The 15,517-nt window shown below is 35.4% G+C and overlaps 1 protein-coding gene across 2 annotated transcripts; it reads left to right on the top strand.

Moving 5' to 3' along the window:
• Positions 1-289: 289 nt before the first annotated feature.
• On the top strand, positions 290-14,328 carry adamtsl7 (ADAMTS-like 7). 2 transcript variants are annotated; one of them, XM_056256924.1, is made up of 12 exons: positions 290-1,096; positions 3,344-3,527; positions 5,437-5,612; positions 6,017-6,128; positions 6,775-6,939; positions 8,238-8,367; positions 8,969-9,182; positions 10,405-10,578; positions 10,652-10,828; positions 12,445-12,624; positions 12,706-12,850; positions 13,928-14,328. In XM_056256924.1, exons 1-12 carry the CDS (start codon positions 947-949, stop codon positions 14,065-14,067), a joined length of 1,947 nt encoding a protein of 648 aa, XP_056112899.1. In that variant the 5' UTR covers positions 290-946; the 3' UTR covers positions 14,068-14,328. The 2 variants fall into 2 exon arrangements, with proteins under 2 accessions (XP_056112899.1, XP_056112898.1); XM_056256923.1 differs by having other exon boundaries at positions 293-1,096; positions 6,772-6,939.
• The last annotated feature ends 1,189 nt before the right edge of the window (positions 14,329-15,517 follow it).

The following is a 15,517-nucleotide window of genomic DNA, read 5'->3' as shown; positions in this document are numbered from 1 at the left end:
ATTTTATGCTAATAGAATCCGTTTTAATGTGTTTGCAATGAAGAAAAACTGTAATTCGCTTTGCATTATTGACCTGGAATAAAGAAACACAAAACCACTGCCACAAGAAACATTCCTTTGCCGCGTCAGTCTGAGCTTCCAGTAGTTTATGTCCGTGAAAATATTTTCTGTGAACAGAACTGACCGAATGTTTCAGTGCAAGAGTTCTGAATGTTTTCTCTGTGTTTTTCCTTTAGATCTGATGTCTTGATATTCTCCTTTCCTCTCCTGTTTGATGAGGTGAAGTTCATGTGACCTCCAGAAGGTGTGCAGGTCATAGAAAAACACACTTACCATCTGGACACAAGTGACATACACCCTCATTACTACAAAATTACACACCACAAGACACACTCAAGTATGCAAAGAGACGGCTGTGGACTGCATTAGAGAATGGGCCTGTTTTACATTTGTTTTCTGTTCTAGTGGCTTTTAGAGGGAGAGGGAGAGGGAGAGGTTTTTTTTGTTGCTCTAATTCTCTGATTTAGTTCTGGTTAGGTCAGAATAAGCCTCCCTGAGTGTTAGAAAGAAAGATAGAGAGACTGTGTCTGTCCATCAGAAAGTGATTGTAATTCTAAGCATTTTACAGCTTCTCTCACATGCAGAGAGATTTCTTGGAAGGAATCCTTGCTGCTTATGAAAGAACAAAAAATGGGGTGAGTGGAAAGAGGAGAGGAGGGAGATGTGTGCCAGTGTGTATGTGACTCGCTGTCTGGGGGTGAGACACACACACACACACACACACACACTTAAATACCAAAGAGAGAAACCCCCTTTCACTTTTCACTAAAACTTTCTCTCACACAAACACACATCTCCATTCAGAGACAGCGCCACTGCAGTACTTCTCATTAAGACCAGGACATACACACACATTGACACACTCACTAACTGTCTTATTCTGCTCATGGCTTGTGGGATGCAACTGCCGACCTGGAGCGGTCACCAGTGGAGACTGATCCAGCATTTCCTCCAGATGGCCCTTTTGCTCTCCCTCCTGTGCCCACCCACAGAGCCTGTTCCCTGGGACAACGACTTCAGCAGTGGCCCTGGAGAGGTAAGAACACCAGAGAATGAACAAATGATTCCAGCCGGCAGAACTAGAATGCATGCAAGTGTCTGTAACAGTGTTTATGCAGAACAATATCTAGTGTGTTGGAATACTTCAAACTTAATTAGGATAAATTAAGATGTAGAAATCCACATAAATCTGCACTTACAAAAATTCTAAATATTCAACATCTATAGTATTAAGTTCCTAAAGTTACATCAAGTTATCAATTTAATAGGTTGAAATTTACATAAATATGACTTGATAACATACAGAAATGTTCTGGTATAGTACAATAATGTGATGCCATTTTCAAGAAGGTTATTTCCAAACAGTACATTGCTGCATTTTAAAATGATGCACACTTTTACAAAAGTGCAATTGTTACAATGACAGTAACAAAAATACTTTACAAAGTACATAGTACTCGTTATAAGACAAGAAATACAGTATACTGTAAAACTACACAGAGTTGGCACAAACAAAATTAAGTTGTGAAAAAATACTGTAGCAGCCTGTTTACATTTCTGAAAGTTTAATAAAAATATATAAAATAATAAATAAATTAAATAAGTTTTAATATATAAAAATCTTGTTAAAATATATTAGTGTTTTTTTATGTATTTTTCTAAATATTCAATGTTATCTATGCAGTGCAAAGGATGTTTTTTTTATAGGCCTATAAAAATATATAAAAGTATATACTATATTATGCTGTATTTGAGAAAAAAATCTGTAAGTATGAAATATATATATATATATATATATATATATTATTTATTTATTTAAATCTTAACCTATTGAGTACTGTGAGAATGTGAGTAGATTACTCATAAACTCCTGAGTCCAGTATAGTAAACACTGGAGCAACCATTGATGGCTCTTGTAAAGATCATCTTGGGGACAAAACATTGCAAAACTCTCCAGGATGTGTGTGTGGGACTCTGGGGTCAGGTTTTGTCTACATTGTAGGGAAGAAATGTCCCCATAGGAATAGTAAAACCCCAAATCACCTCTACTGTGGGGATCAGTCAAAGGTCCCCACGAGGAAAATGGCTTAATAAACATACTAAATAACATATTAATAACATTGTTAAAAAAAATGCCGAAAGGTTTATTTGAGGTTTGGGGGATAGAAAACATCATGAACTCAGAGTAAAAACAAAAGAAGTCACTGGAAAGTCCCCACTATGATAGAAAAACTAAACTATGTGTGTTTTGGTGTTAGGAAGCAGAATTTTTCCAGTCTGTCAAGTATGATATTCCTAAAACTAAGCCTGTTTCTTATTGTAAGTCTGACAAACTGGGAGAAAAGGTGTGTTTTTTTCATAGTCTTAATCAATCCCAGTTCTTATAGATTCTTTGGAACTAAAAATAAAAGCAGTTTGTTTAAGCATTAGATGGCTTGCAGTGTGAGTAATTTTGAATCATGAAAGGATGTGGTCCCTGTCTGACCATAAAGTGTGTGTGTGTGTGTGTGTGTTTCTCATTATTGTGTTATGCTATGAGGGACTTGTGTTATGATGGTTTGAATGAAAAAGTTTTAGGAAACGGTTTACAGTGAATCATTACAATTATAGTAGCAGTGTGTCCAATTCTGTAAATCTCAAACACAAGCAATCTCTCTCTTCGTTGATCTGTTTTTTTTCTTCTGTATTTATCTTTGTTCATTTGCGAGCATGGGTGAATATTGAATTTGATGTTTACATGTTCAGTATACTAAAACTGTGAAGAAAGTGTATAAAAAATGTAGAGTTGTATTTATATAGCGTTAACAAAGATGAATAAATCAAAGATGTATTGCTCATTATTTGTTAATGCATTAACAAATGTTAAGTAATGACACCTTATTGTAAAGTGTTTTTGGTAAAATATGCACTCATGTGCGTTGAGTCTAATTTACATATAAATTATAAATGACTGAAAGCATTTTTAAATACAGCTCAATGTGAGTGCATTTTCAGTGAGAGACAGCAATGCCCTTTTGAAGAGCTACATGTTTGCTTTTTTTGATTAACTCTTGCCAGATAAGACAGCCAACGTTGATGAATTTTCTGAAATCGAATCATCTTAGCTGTTCAATTTTGATTTTAATCTTTTTATTAATACGATCTCAAGCAAACACATCTGCCCAGATAGTCTCCCATTTGAAGTGGTGAAATCCCTGTTTTCATCTGTGTGAAGTCATTACTCAGGACTGAATCTGCTCTGAAGGTTGACTCGTGTGTGTGTGTGTGTGTTGTTATCGTGCAGGGCTGTGAGGGTTTCCAGGTGGATGTATGTGGTGTGTGCGCAGGGGATGGGAGCTCATGTGAGCTGTTCAGTGGGACACTCTTTCTTTCTGTGCTCTCTGTTGGTTACCACAAGATCCTGGACATCCCCTCTGGAGCTCAACGAATCAAAATACAGGAAACACAGAAGACCAGGAACTACTTAGGTAATGGAACCGAATTCCTGCTGGCTCTTGTTTTTAATTTACTTCAGGCTCATTATCATGGCACCTTCCTCAAACAGGGTGCAATTTAGTGTTTCGAGACATAAAACACGTTTCTGTGTGTGTGTTCTGAGAAATATGTGTTAGATAAAAAAACAGCAAGGTGAGAATACAAATAAATAATCTCATTCTGTTCATTTATAATCAAATTTTAGCATTGACTGTATTTTATGTGCACAACCATTCATTCATTTTATTATAAGAGTGTAGACAAAATTATTAATCAAATATTTTGGGGTTGGTAGTATTTTTTTTAAAAACATTTTTTTTTTTTTGAAGAAGAAGAAGAAGTCTCTCTCACCAAGGCAGCATTGACAGAATTCAATTAAAAAAACTGTAATATTGTGAATTTTTTTTATATATATATATATATATATTTTAAATTTGATTTATTCCTGTGATGGCAAAGCTGAATTATCAGCATCATCACTCCAGTCTCCAATGTCATATGATCCTTCAGAAATCCGTGATACATTTTTTTGATGAATAGAAAGTTGAAAAGAACACCATTTATTTGAAATAAAGTCTTTTGTAACATTTTAAATTTATTTCTTGTGTTAAAAATAAATAAATAAAATCTTTCCAACCCCAAACTTTTGAACAGTAGTGTACCTAATGGATTTATCAATAACTACAAATCAACATTTGGTTCAAATACAGCTTAATTTAGGCAAAAACCTGTAACCCATACTTCTGGTGCAGTATACACATTTATCAATTTTGAATATTTAATGTTTGTTGGTGAAACAAATCATGTTTTTAAAATGTATGTAGACATGTCCCAAATTTAGGAAGCAAGCCTCATATAAAATGGCATGTATAAATATATATACAGTCTAACCAAAATATATTCTGACACCTTCAACATGTCTATCACAGTTTATTCGCTATTGTTTAGAAAATGGTAATAAAATATGACACGAACTCAGAGTTATCAAATCAGTTGATATTTCACTGGTTTTGGCCATCCTTCTGTTAGACTGTCTCACAAATGAATTAGGTTGAACAGCTGTCAGCTGTTAAATTTAAGTACACAATTGGATGATACCAATTTAGGTCAACCAATTACCAAGCAATGCTTAATTTTGTTCAGTCTGTGGTGTAAAAATGTCAAAGTGTCTAAATAATTTTTGGTCCCAAATTTGTATAAATTTTACTAGTAAGCCATGTAATGAAGAATTTTGGGGTATAATATGTCACAGTTTACTTTATTTTGATATCATCACTTACCCAAATGAACTATAGAGTCCTGCACCCACTAGTAAAAAAATATAGAAAATTATATCCAGTCATTATATCCAAATGTTGAAAATATAGTGAATTTGTACACTGTATTTACCTAAAGGATTTAAAGAGTTATATTGTTTTTATATTTTGTATTTTCCTTGTAATGTTTTAACTGCTGTTTCTTTTTAAGGTAGATAATATTAAGATCTGTCCAGGGACAATGGATGAAAAATAGCCTTTTGTCTAATTCTGGTACATTTCCAGTAATGCTAATTAATGTACACTGTCCCTGTCAAATAAATTAATAATAATAATAAAATAATAATAATAATAATAATATCTGGTGTCTGAATAATTTTTGGTTTCACTGTATATTTCTTCTTTCACTGATAATTGTTAAGCATTTCAGTCCCTATTATTCAGTGGTATATCTTAGGGTGGTAACTGGTTTTACTTCTAACTGGTCCAAGCTGGTAGACCACTGTGGACCAGCAGAATAACAGCTACCACATTCCAGGCGTCAGCTGGTGTGACCTGGTTTATCCCACTAAGGTTAATATGTGTTATGGAACCATGTGTCCTTCTTCCATCCATAATCTTTTTCCCCCCTCTCTATTTCTTCAAGCTCTCAGGAGAGCGAGTGGTGAATCAGTGATAAATGGTAACTGGGTAATCGACAGGCCAGGATATTTCTATGCCGTGGGTACTCAGCTCACATACAAACGGCCCAATGAGATACGCAGCAGAGTGGGAGAATCCATCACTGCTCCTGGCCCGACCAATCAGGAGCTGCATCTCTTTGTGAGAGACCACTCCTACTGTATATCACAAAACTGCCTCGATTAAAGATATATATAGAAAGCGGATTAGTGTGGAAGATAATCTACACTCTAAGAAAAGTATTTTAAAATAAGGAACAGTATTGTGTTAATACAAAGGAATTTTTTCACAGGTGTTTTACCTGTATTTTGTTTTACACATTGCATTGTGCTGTGTTTAAGGGTTAAAGAAAATTTAATTGATAATGTTCTGCATAAAATGACTAGTACCTTTTCCGTTTTGGCTTATTTTCCTTACAGTGTGATGTATTGTTTTAGAAAGTTATGAAGTTTGTTTTTATGATAACAAAGGCTTCTGATTAAGTCCATAAGAATAGTGTGTAAGACTGTGGATTTTTGTTTTGTTTTAAACTCCATATTTTTCAGGTGATTTATCAACAGCCCAATCCAACAGTGTATTATGAATACATTCTACCCAAAGACCCCATCACTGACACTTACTCAGATGCCTATTCTTATTCTAGTGTACTTCCTCTGGGTAAGTATTTCAATATATAATATACATTTTATACTAATGCACACATGGAGCACACTATAAATCATTTTTGAAAGAAATATTTTTTATTCGGCAGGGAGGGACACATTTAATTGATCAAAAGTGAGAGTAAAGACTTTTATTTTACATTGTTACAAAAAAATAAAGAAATGCTTTTCTCATTAACTGTTTTCAACATTGATGATAATAGGAAATGTTTCTTGAGCACCAAATCAGCATATTAGAATGATTTCTGATGGATCATGTGACTGAAGATTGGAGTAATGGCTTCTGAAAATTGTAATATTTCATATTACTGTTTTTACTGTATTTTTGATTACATGCACAGCCTTGGTGAGCAAAACAGACTTTCAAAAACAGAAAATCTTTAAAAACTTTTGAACAATAGTGTACTCCAAAGAGTTTTGATTCACAAGTATAAAATCAAAATGTTAATAATAATAAACAAAATTATCAGAAGTTTTTAGATTAATATAACTGTTTCCATGCTGTTTTGGAAATACATATCATTTTTTAAGGGTTTTTATCTGCTAGGTAATAGGGGCATTTTATATGCTGTATTAAAAAAAGTAACGCAACCATCTTTCCCCTCTTTCTGTCTCTTTTCCCCTCTCTCATCCTCCAGTAGAGAGTCATGGAATGTTTCCTGATCCTGAGAATAGTGACGGTGAAAGCTCAATGGGCAGCCCTCATCCTAACCAAGTTCCTTTGGACCCTATAACCCCTGAACCAGTTCCTCAATACAGCTGGGTTGCCATGAAAACAACACCCTGCAGTGCCACCTGTGGAACAGGTAGTTTTGTTGTTAGTCCATACATTAATGTGCATTTGTGGTCCTTTCTTCTTTTAATTTGGTCTGGGTAAACTAAATTGTCTCTTAAAAGATTCCTAGAATATGTGTAATGCCGAGTTCAGACTGCACGATTTTAGCCCCGATTTTGGCTCGCCGACAGGTTTTGAGAAATCGCCGACAAATGCCCGAAATCACAGGCAAATCGGTGCTCGTTCACGCGAGTGTCAATCACGCAGTGTGAATGAGCAAAGACGCGATCTGAGAGAATCGCCGACGGGTCGCCGACGCCCGTCAGATATTTGGCATGCTAAATATCTGGACCTGTCGGCGATTCACAATCCTGCTGTGTGAATGTGTTCTGACTGAAAACTACATCGGCGATGACCGACAGCCAATGAGAGAGCAAGATACAGGGAGGAGGAGGAGGAGTTATAGACCAGAATATCAGTATTTTAATAGATAGGCCTATATTTATAATTATATCAAACAGAAACAAAGCACACACATTTGCATGACCAGCAGCAACAGCAGGACATTTGCAAAATTATTTATTTACCCCCAACTCTCTTTGCAAAACACAGTCCTTGCTCCCCTCGTCTTCCCAACCATTTCCTGCATAAACTTTTTTTTTTTTTTTTTTTTTTTGCTACAAATCAGTGCACAGACAATTTGTAGGCTATCATTTTTAATAACAAATTCAGTGTCGCGCGAGAACTCCGGTCTCACCCACGCGTGATCTTCCGTTATTTCCTATCACTTCTCGCGTTTGTTTGGTTGTGAAACGTAGTTTGCGGACCAGGCAGAAGTTGTCGGCGATTCTTTCTTTTGTAAAGTCATGCAGTGTGAAACCTCCTGTCGCCGATCCATCGTGCAGTGTGAACACAGCAGCAACTGAATGTTACCCCAGATAGTCATGCAGTGTGAAAACAACAGTGACCCGATTATTTTGAAAATCGTGCAGTCTGAACTAGAAAATAATTATTTTAAGACAGAACTAGAAAATAATTATTTTTGGCCCTGAGATATATAAACACACTGTTGTGTTGTCTAATGAATAGTGTTCTGAATTTGAATGTAGTGACACACACACAAAACATTCACGCATTCCAGGCCATTGCAGAGGTTTTATAATGTCCTCACTGTTTAAAATCTAAATCAAATCCAGAGTAACCATACTTTTGTGCCTGCGAATAAAACCAAAATAGATTGGTATTCTAGCAGCAGCAGACACTGAACTTATAAGACAATGTCTGTCCTGTCTGTCTCTGTTTAATCTGTTTGTCTGGTGTGTTTATCAGGCAGTCGTCAAGTTGTGTTCAGCTGTGTGGAAAGGGCCACTCAAACCACTGTACCGAGGGATCTCTGTAGCCACACCAGTCATTCTGGCCCCCAGGTAGAAGAGTGTCAATCGCAGCCTTGTCCAGCCTTGTGAGTGAACATCGTTTACTGCAGACAAAGGAGACTGAAAGTGTCTAGGAAAAAAACAAACCAGCACTAAAGTTAGTTCAAGATTAGTTAGTCAGTCACTAAAGTATATTATATGAATACATTTTAAATATATATACTTAAATAACCCTATCACATAGGCCTAATACACTACAGTTACAGTCTTGGTATCGTCATATACGTATTACTTAAATCATACTTTTCTTAATGAAGTACAATTATATGACAAATGTACTTAAACTGTTCTGTATACTTGTCAGTCTAAGCCAAGTATACTTACTTATGTATAATTTTGTATGTATGTTACATATGAATGTGTATACACTTAAAATATGCTTATTTTTAGTTTTAAACAAAGTACACTAATAGCACACTTGTGAATAAACTTTTTTTTTTTTTTGTAAGGGTAGATTTGAACACAACAAATGACAAGCAGTCCTACATGCCTGCACATCTTGGAACATCAAAAAAACTGTCCATATGGGCATTTGGACTTGATTTTCAAATGGTGCAAATGAGAAGCACATGTGAATGAAACCAAGCAGTTGTCCTTCAATCAGTGTGTGTGTGTCTGTGTGTGTAGTTGGGATGTAGGGGAGTGGTCTGAGTGCAGTAAGACCTGTGGTCCAGGTTTCCAGCATCGTCAGGTGATTTGCCAGCAGACGCAGGGACACCATGGCAATAGCACAGTCATCGTGGCGACCAGCCTCTGCGACGACACAGAGATGCCAGAGACGACCACCGTGTGCCAGCTCAAGATCTGCAGTGAGTGGCAGATCCGCTCAGAGTGGACAGAGGTTTGTGAATGTGTCTCTGTGGAGGGGAGAGTGGGGTGAGATGAGCCAGTTTTTACTTAAGTACGTGAAGCGTGAAGAATAAATGAGACTAAACTTGCAGACTCATAATTGTGTTTCATGACATTCTATCATCTGGAATTGAAAGAATGCATCTATAACATATTATAACATCTATAACATGTGATTATTGAAATATTGACTTAAATAAATGTGATCTCAGTTTGTCCCTTAACCACCTAATTAGGAAAAAAATTACCTCATTAACAGTGTTGTCATTGTAAACAAAAACGAAAGTTTAAAATATTAAGAGAAATGTTGCTTTGGCAGCTAACTGAAATAAAGTTGAAGTTGAAGTACTGAAACTAAAATATAAAAATAATGGCTAATAAATGCTATAATAGTAAATAAATGATACGAAATAACTGTTTATTATTTATAATGTTAATCTTAATCAAAGACTGATAAAGGGTGGTTTCTGAATGTACAGTTTCTCCAGAAGTAATGTATTTATTTAATTGCATTAGGAAAATATGGCTTAAGTAAAATACTTCTGGGCTCAGTATATGGTGGCGTAACAAAAATTGTAGTTTCCTAAACACAGATGGTGGCTCATCTTACCTCGCTCTCCCCTTACACTACAGTTTAAAAGTTTGGGGTGTTTTTTTTCTTCTTCCTTTTTTCTTTAAAAAAAATCAAATTACTTTTATTTAGCAAGTATCCTCTGAATTAATCAAAAGTGGCAGTAAAATCTTTTACATTGCTACAAAAAAATCTATTTCAAATAAATGCTGTTATTTTTAACTTTCTATTTATCACGTACACAAAAATATTAAGCAGCACAACTGTTTATATTGATAATAATAAATGTTTGTTAAGCACCAAATCAGCACATTAGAAAGATTTCTGAAAGATCCTGTGACACTGAAGACTGGAGTAATGATGCTGAAAATTCAGCTTTGACATCACAGAAGTGGCATTTTAAAATGAAATTAAATTCACAATATTACTGTCTTTACTGTATTTTTGATCAAATAAATGCAGCCTTGGTGAACATAAGAGACTTCTTTCAAAAACATTCAAAAACAACCTTTAAACGGTAGTGTAGATGTAAGAGATGATGTAAAAGAGGAATTATTATTTACATTATATTTGCTTATATTAATCTTTGGAGGTCAATAGCCATCAATGCAAAGTGCTCAGAGAAAACCTCTCTCTTTCTCAGTGCTCTGTGCCGTGTGGAGTGGGTCAGCGCAGAAGAGAAGTCGTGTGTGTGGATAACCTGGGTGACATCGTTTCTGATGAGGAATGCAACATGGCGCTTCGCCCACAGGACCTGCAGAACTGTGACAAAGGAGTGTGTGCCAGCAGCTGGTTCTATTCTCTCTGGAGTGATAGGGTAAGAAAGCGTGCGCTTTTCTTCAGTATTTCCCAGTAGCACTTCTAAAACAGCTGTTTATGTCTCTCTGCAGTGCTCCGCAGACTGTGCGGAAGGACGTCGCAGCCGGTCAGTGGTGTGTATGATGAGTCAGACCAACTCACTTCCACTGGACAACTGCGATGATGAGGATAAAGCCGACGAGCTCATGCCGTGTGACCTGGGACCCTGCTCACAGCGACTGGAATGGTACACAGGACCCTGGGGACAGGTGCATGGACACACACATGCAGAAAGTTTAGTTGAAGCTCTAAAATTACTAAAGCTACAACTGAAATAAAATTAAAGGTATACAGAAACAAAAAGTAATAAAAATGATAAAAGCACACAAACAAAAAATTAAACAAAAACTCAAACTAAAAATATAAAATAAAAGTTCATTTAACATGTTCGCTGTCAGTGTCCCGTGGCCATACCAGTGTATTTTAATTGTGTTTATTTCCTGTCAAATATTTTAGTAATCATTATAAACTAGATATCATTCAAGAGCTAAAACACTCAAAATTCATATTTTGAAATCGGACATGGAAATCGTACTTTGAATCCTTTTAGCTGGCTCCTCCCCCTAGTGAGCGGTGTCATGTTTCACATTTTACTAAATTTACTGCAATATTTTATAGTCAAATCTATTTCTAATCTTGACAAATCAAATCACATATGGTTGGAAATGTCAGAGACTAAAAGTTCTGTATTTGACCTCTGTTTTGTGATAGAAGTGATATTGTGACAGAAATGTATTAATTTGTCACAGGAGAATGCATAATTAGTCACTTTAAAATTAAAATTAAAATGTAGTCACTGGGTGGCTATTTTTAGCATAGCGCCTTTTCAAACACTCACAGGAACCTCCGTTTTTGTGATAATAAACTTTCAATTTGGAACACAACTAAATATTTGACTTTGATTTTCTAGCGGTTTTAGAGTTCAAAATAGTTTGTAAATTATATGGATGCTTCTTCCTTTTATGCTCCTTGGGCATGGAATGACTTGCAAAACATACTTAAATTGAATCTTTGCCACCTTTGAATACTTTTAAATGTATTTTGCAATCTGTTTTTTTGTGTTCTCCCTGGAGGAAGAGATTGTAATATCTCAATGGGATCTTCCTGGTTAAATAAAGAATAAATAAAATAAATATATTGCATAACATAAAAAAATGAAGTGCTTTCATTTCAGCAATAATCTGCTGAGTGTTTTCTCTAAAAAGAGATCAACCTTAGGTCTGGATTCCAAAGCATTCAAGAATTACAGCAATTTAGGTTTATTTAAAGAGATAGTTCACCCAAAAAAGAAAATTCCATCATAATTCACTCATCCTCAAGTTGTTCCAAACCTGCATGAATTTCTTTCTTCTGCTGAACACAAAATAAGATATTTAGAAGTATAATGGTAACCAATCAGTTGTTGGGCATCATTGACTTCCATAGTATGGGAAAAAAAATACTGTTTGATTACAAAAATTCTTCTAAATATCTTCTTTCATGTTCCACATAACAGACAAATTCAAACAGGTTTGGAACAACTTGAGGGTGAGTAAATGATGACAGAATTTTCATTTTTGGGTGAACTATCCCTTTAAGCCTTTTCACATCTATGCTCAAAAATGGAGGTGACAGTAATTCAAATATTAATAAACACTATAATAATATAATTTGATACTAAAATAAGTCTGCTTTTAAACTATTCATTAAAAGAGCTGACTCATAAGAGTCGTTCGTATTTGGAATTGAGCTGCACTAGTAACTCAGTGTTTTTGATTCACTAAAAAACCCCCAGATCAAATACTGAAACCCGGTTTGCTTATTTGTGTGTATGTGTGTGTCACAGTGCTCGTCTGAATGTGGCAATGGTACCCAGAGTCGAGGTGTGGTCTGTGTTGTCCAAAACAATGTCCATTTAGAAGTCACTTCAGATGAGCGCTGCTCTCATCTGCCCCGTCCTCCGAGTGGACAGTCCTGCTATTTGAAGAGTTGTGGTGCGCAGTGGTACATGACGGAGTGGAGCTCGGTTAGTTCCTCACACACAGTGCAACTTCAACCAAGCTGTTTCAATCAACTTGTTTAACGAGAATGTTTTTAACTACCTCAGTGTTCTCGTTCCTGCGACGGAGGCTTTCGAGTGAGGGAGGTACGTTGTTTGCAAGATGAACTGACCACAAGCCATGACTGTGATCCTGCCCTTGAACCTGCAAATCAAGAGAATTGTAACACACACACCTGCACGCCACAGATTGGTATGATTTTCTAGAGCTGTCACTTTCTTCATTTAAAATAATTTGTCTTTGTACTTCATCTAGTATTGTTAAACAGGTCGCTCACCCTAAATGACAATTCTGCCATCACCCAAATGCCATTCCAAACCAAGGCTGGGTATCGATACAGATTTCCCAATCTGAAGCTCCTGAATCTATTCCGAATCATTTCTTTCTTTCATTTTATTACATATTCTGCTTATTGCAGAAATAAATACATTTCTCTCTGCTAATGCTGTGATTATTATGGCCAGTGTTTCAGACTTGTTTTAAACTTGTCTGTTTGACAGTGTTGTTATTGTTCCCTAAAGCTAAAACTATTAAAATAATTTTCGGTAATTGAAAGCTGGTAAATAAAGCTGTATTAAAATAAAATATAAATGTTAGATGAAAAATTTTATGAAAATTAGAAATGCTGCCTTGGCAACTAACTGAAATAAATGCGTACATTTAAGTTAATGTACTAAAATTACCAAATCTAAAACGGAAATAAAATGTAACATTTATATAGAAATAAAACAAAAACTAATAAAAATGACAAAAGCACATAATAGAATTACTAAAACTTTTCTTAAAATTGCTGCAAGCTCGCATCCAGATCTACTTCTATCCAATCAACAACCGATGAATAGAACAAAGTCTCACCTTAGTTTTTCCCCTCTGATAATCCATTTCATATAGCTGTTCATCACAATACAGAAAAGATCGGTCGCTACTTCCGTTACATCGTGACTTTAACAATGAACATCGGTATTGTGAAAAATGAAGATCACGATTAATCAAAATCTATATTTTTACCCAGCCCTTTCCAAACCCATATTTTCCTTCTTCCATGGAACATTAAAGGAGATCTTAAGCTAAATGTTAAATTGCTCTTTTCCATATGATGAATTAAAGTAAATGAAGACTGTAGCTATCAAACTACAAAAAAAAGAAGTAAATTATGTTGTACTTGATGAAAAAAAACCCCCCCATAAATTAGGAATGATCATGATGACAGAACTTTCATTTTTGTGTAAACTGTACCTTTAAGATGTTTCTCTTTGTCTCTGTCTGTAGACGAGTCCTGCAGGGATTTGTACTATAACTGTGTGGTGGTGGTCCAGGCTCGTTTGTGTGTGTACTCATACTACCGCACCACATGTTGTGCATCATGCTCTCGGGTCATTCAGAGAGACACGCTGCATAGAATCAGGTGATCCGGTCGGCTTCTTGAGATGTGACATCACCGCTCGCCTTTCCTTGAATTATAATGTCCTTGTCTCATCATGACATCATCGCCCACCTGTTTTCAGCTGGATCTGACCCTGAGATGACATCACTGTTCATCACCTCTCTGTATTTTACTTCAAAAGACTTTAAGTATACATTCACTGCCTTTCTTTTTTAAAACACAAAATGAGAATGCTCTATGAGCAATTGAATATTTATTGCAAATAAAAACAACTGAGCCTCTTTTACCACATTTATCATGTTCTGTAATGTCTAAAAATTAACAATGACTGATTTTAAATTAATCTTTATATTTAAATGTTCATTTATGACTATTAACCTCTAAGTAACATCTTTATTATCGAAATATAACATCTAAAACTTTGCTTCTCAGCCGTTGTAGAGGGGTCCTTGTATTTTTCATAATTTAAAGAGAGGTCCACATGCAATATTAGTCAAGGTTTCTTGCTCCAAAATGAGTTTAGTTTTCAAAACCATTTTCCTGAATTTTTAGGTTCAAATGAAATGGAAGTAACAACAGATCTTCCGAATTGTGACGTACGTCTGAGTGAAGAGAAAAAACTTGGCGGTTGATGACTGGATTTTGAGATGTGGGCATTGCACTCAAAAGTGGAGGCAGAAGAACACAAGCTGGAAGGGGTGGGTTTAAGCAGACTAAATGATTGGAGAAGTCTTATTACCAGAGAGAAGTCTATTGGTTATATATACCAGAAGCTTGAGTTATAATAATAATAAACATTTATTTGTATAGCACTTTTCATACATGGAATGCAACTCAATGTGCTTTACAAGCATAAAACCAAATTCACACAATGTCAATATAAAGTAAAAAACAAATAACAGATAAAATAACAGACTTGTACACAACTTCACATAATATTGTTGTACTGATAAGCAGCTTTAAAAAGATATGTCTTAACCTGCCTTTTAAAAATATGAATACTAGTAGCCTCTTTCACTTCATTTGGTAAAGAATTCCAAATTTTTGGAGCATAGTGGCTAAAAGAAGCACCACCAGATCGTTTATGAGTAACTGGATAATGTGCCAGAAGATTAGCATTAGAGGATCTTAATCTACGATTTGGAACATACCTTGACAGACAGTCTGAAATGTATAAAGGTGCCAGATTGTGCTGAGTTTTATAAACAAATAAAAGAACCTTAAAATCGATCCTTTGATGAACGGGTAACCAATGTAATTCCATTAAAACCGGTGTAATATGTTCTCTCCTTTTTAATTTCAAAAATAATTTTTTTATCAAAAATAATGTGATTTGTCCTGATATGACCCCTTGAAGAGGTCACTTCAGTATGAGTAGAACAGACTAGCCAGAAATGCACACATGCGTCAGAATGACCCTCTCACTCTGAAAAATGGACAAAAATAAAAAATAAACCTAATGATGAAGGTGAATT

Source organism: Rhinichthys klamathensis, unplaced genomic scaffold (genome assembly GCF_029890125.1).
Source record: "Rhinichthys klamathensis goyatoka isolate OS25496 unplaced genomic scaffold, OSU_Roscu_1.1 h1tg000133l_1, whole genome shotgun sequence".
Lineage (NCBI taxonomy): Eukaryota > Metazoa > Chordata > Actinopteri > Cypriniformes > Leuciscidae > Rhinichthys > Rhinichthys klamathensis.
The sequence above is the reverse complement of the archived record's forward strand: the minus strand, read 5'-3'. Positions and strand labels throughout refer to the sequence as shown.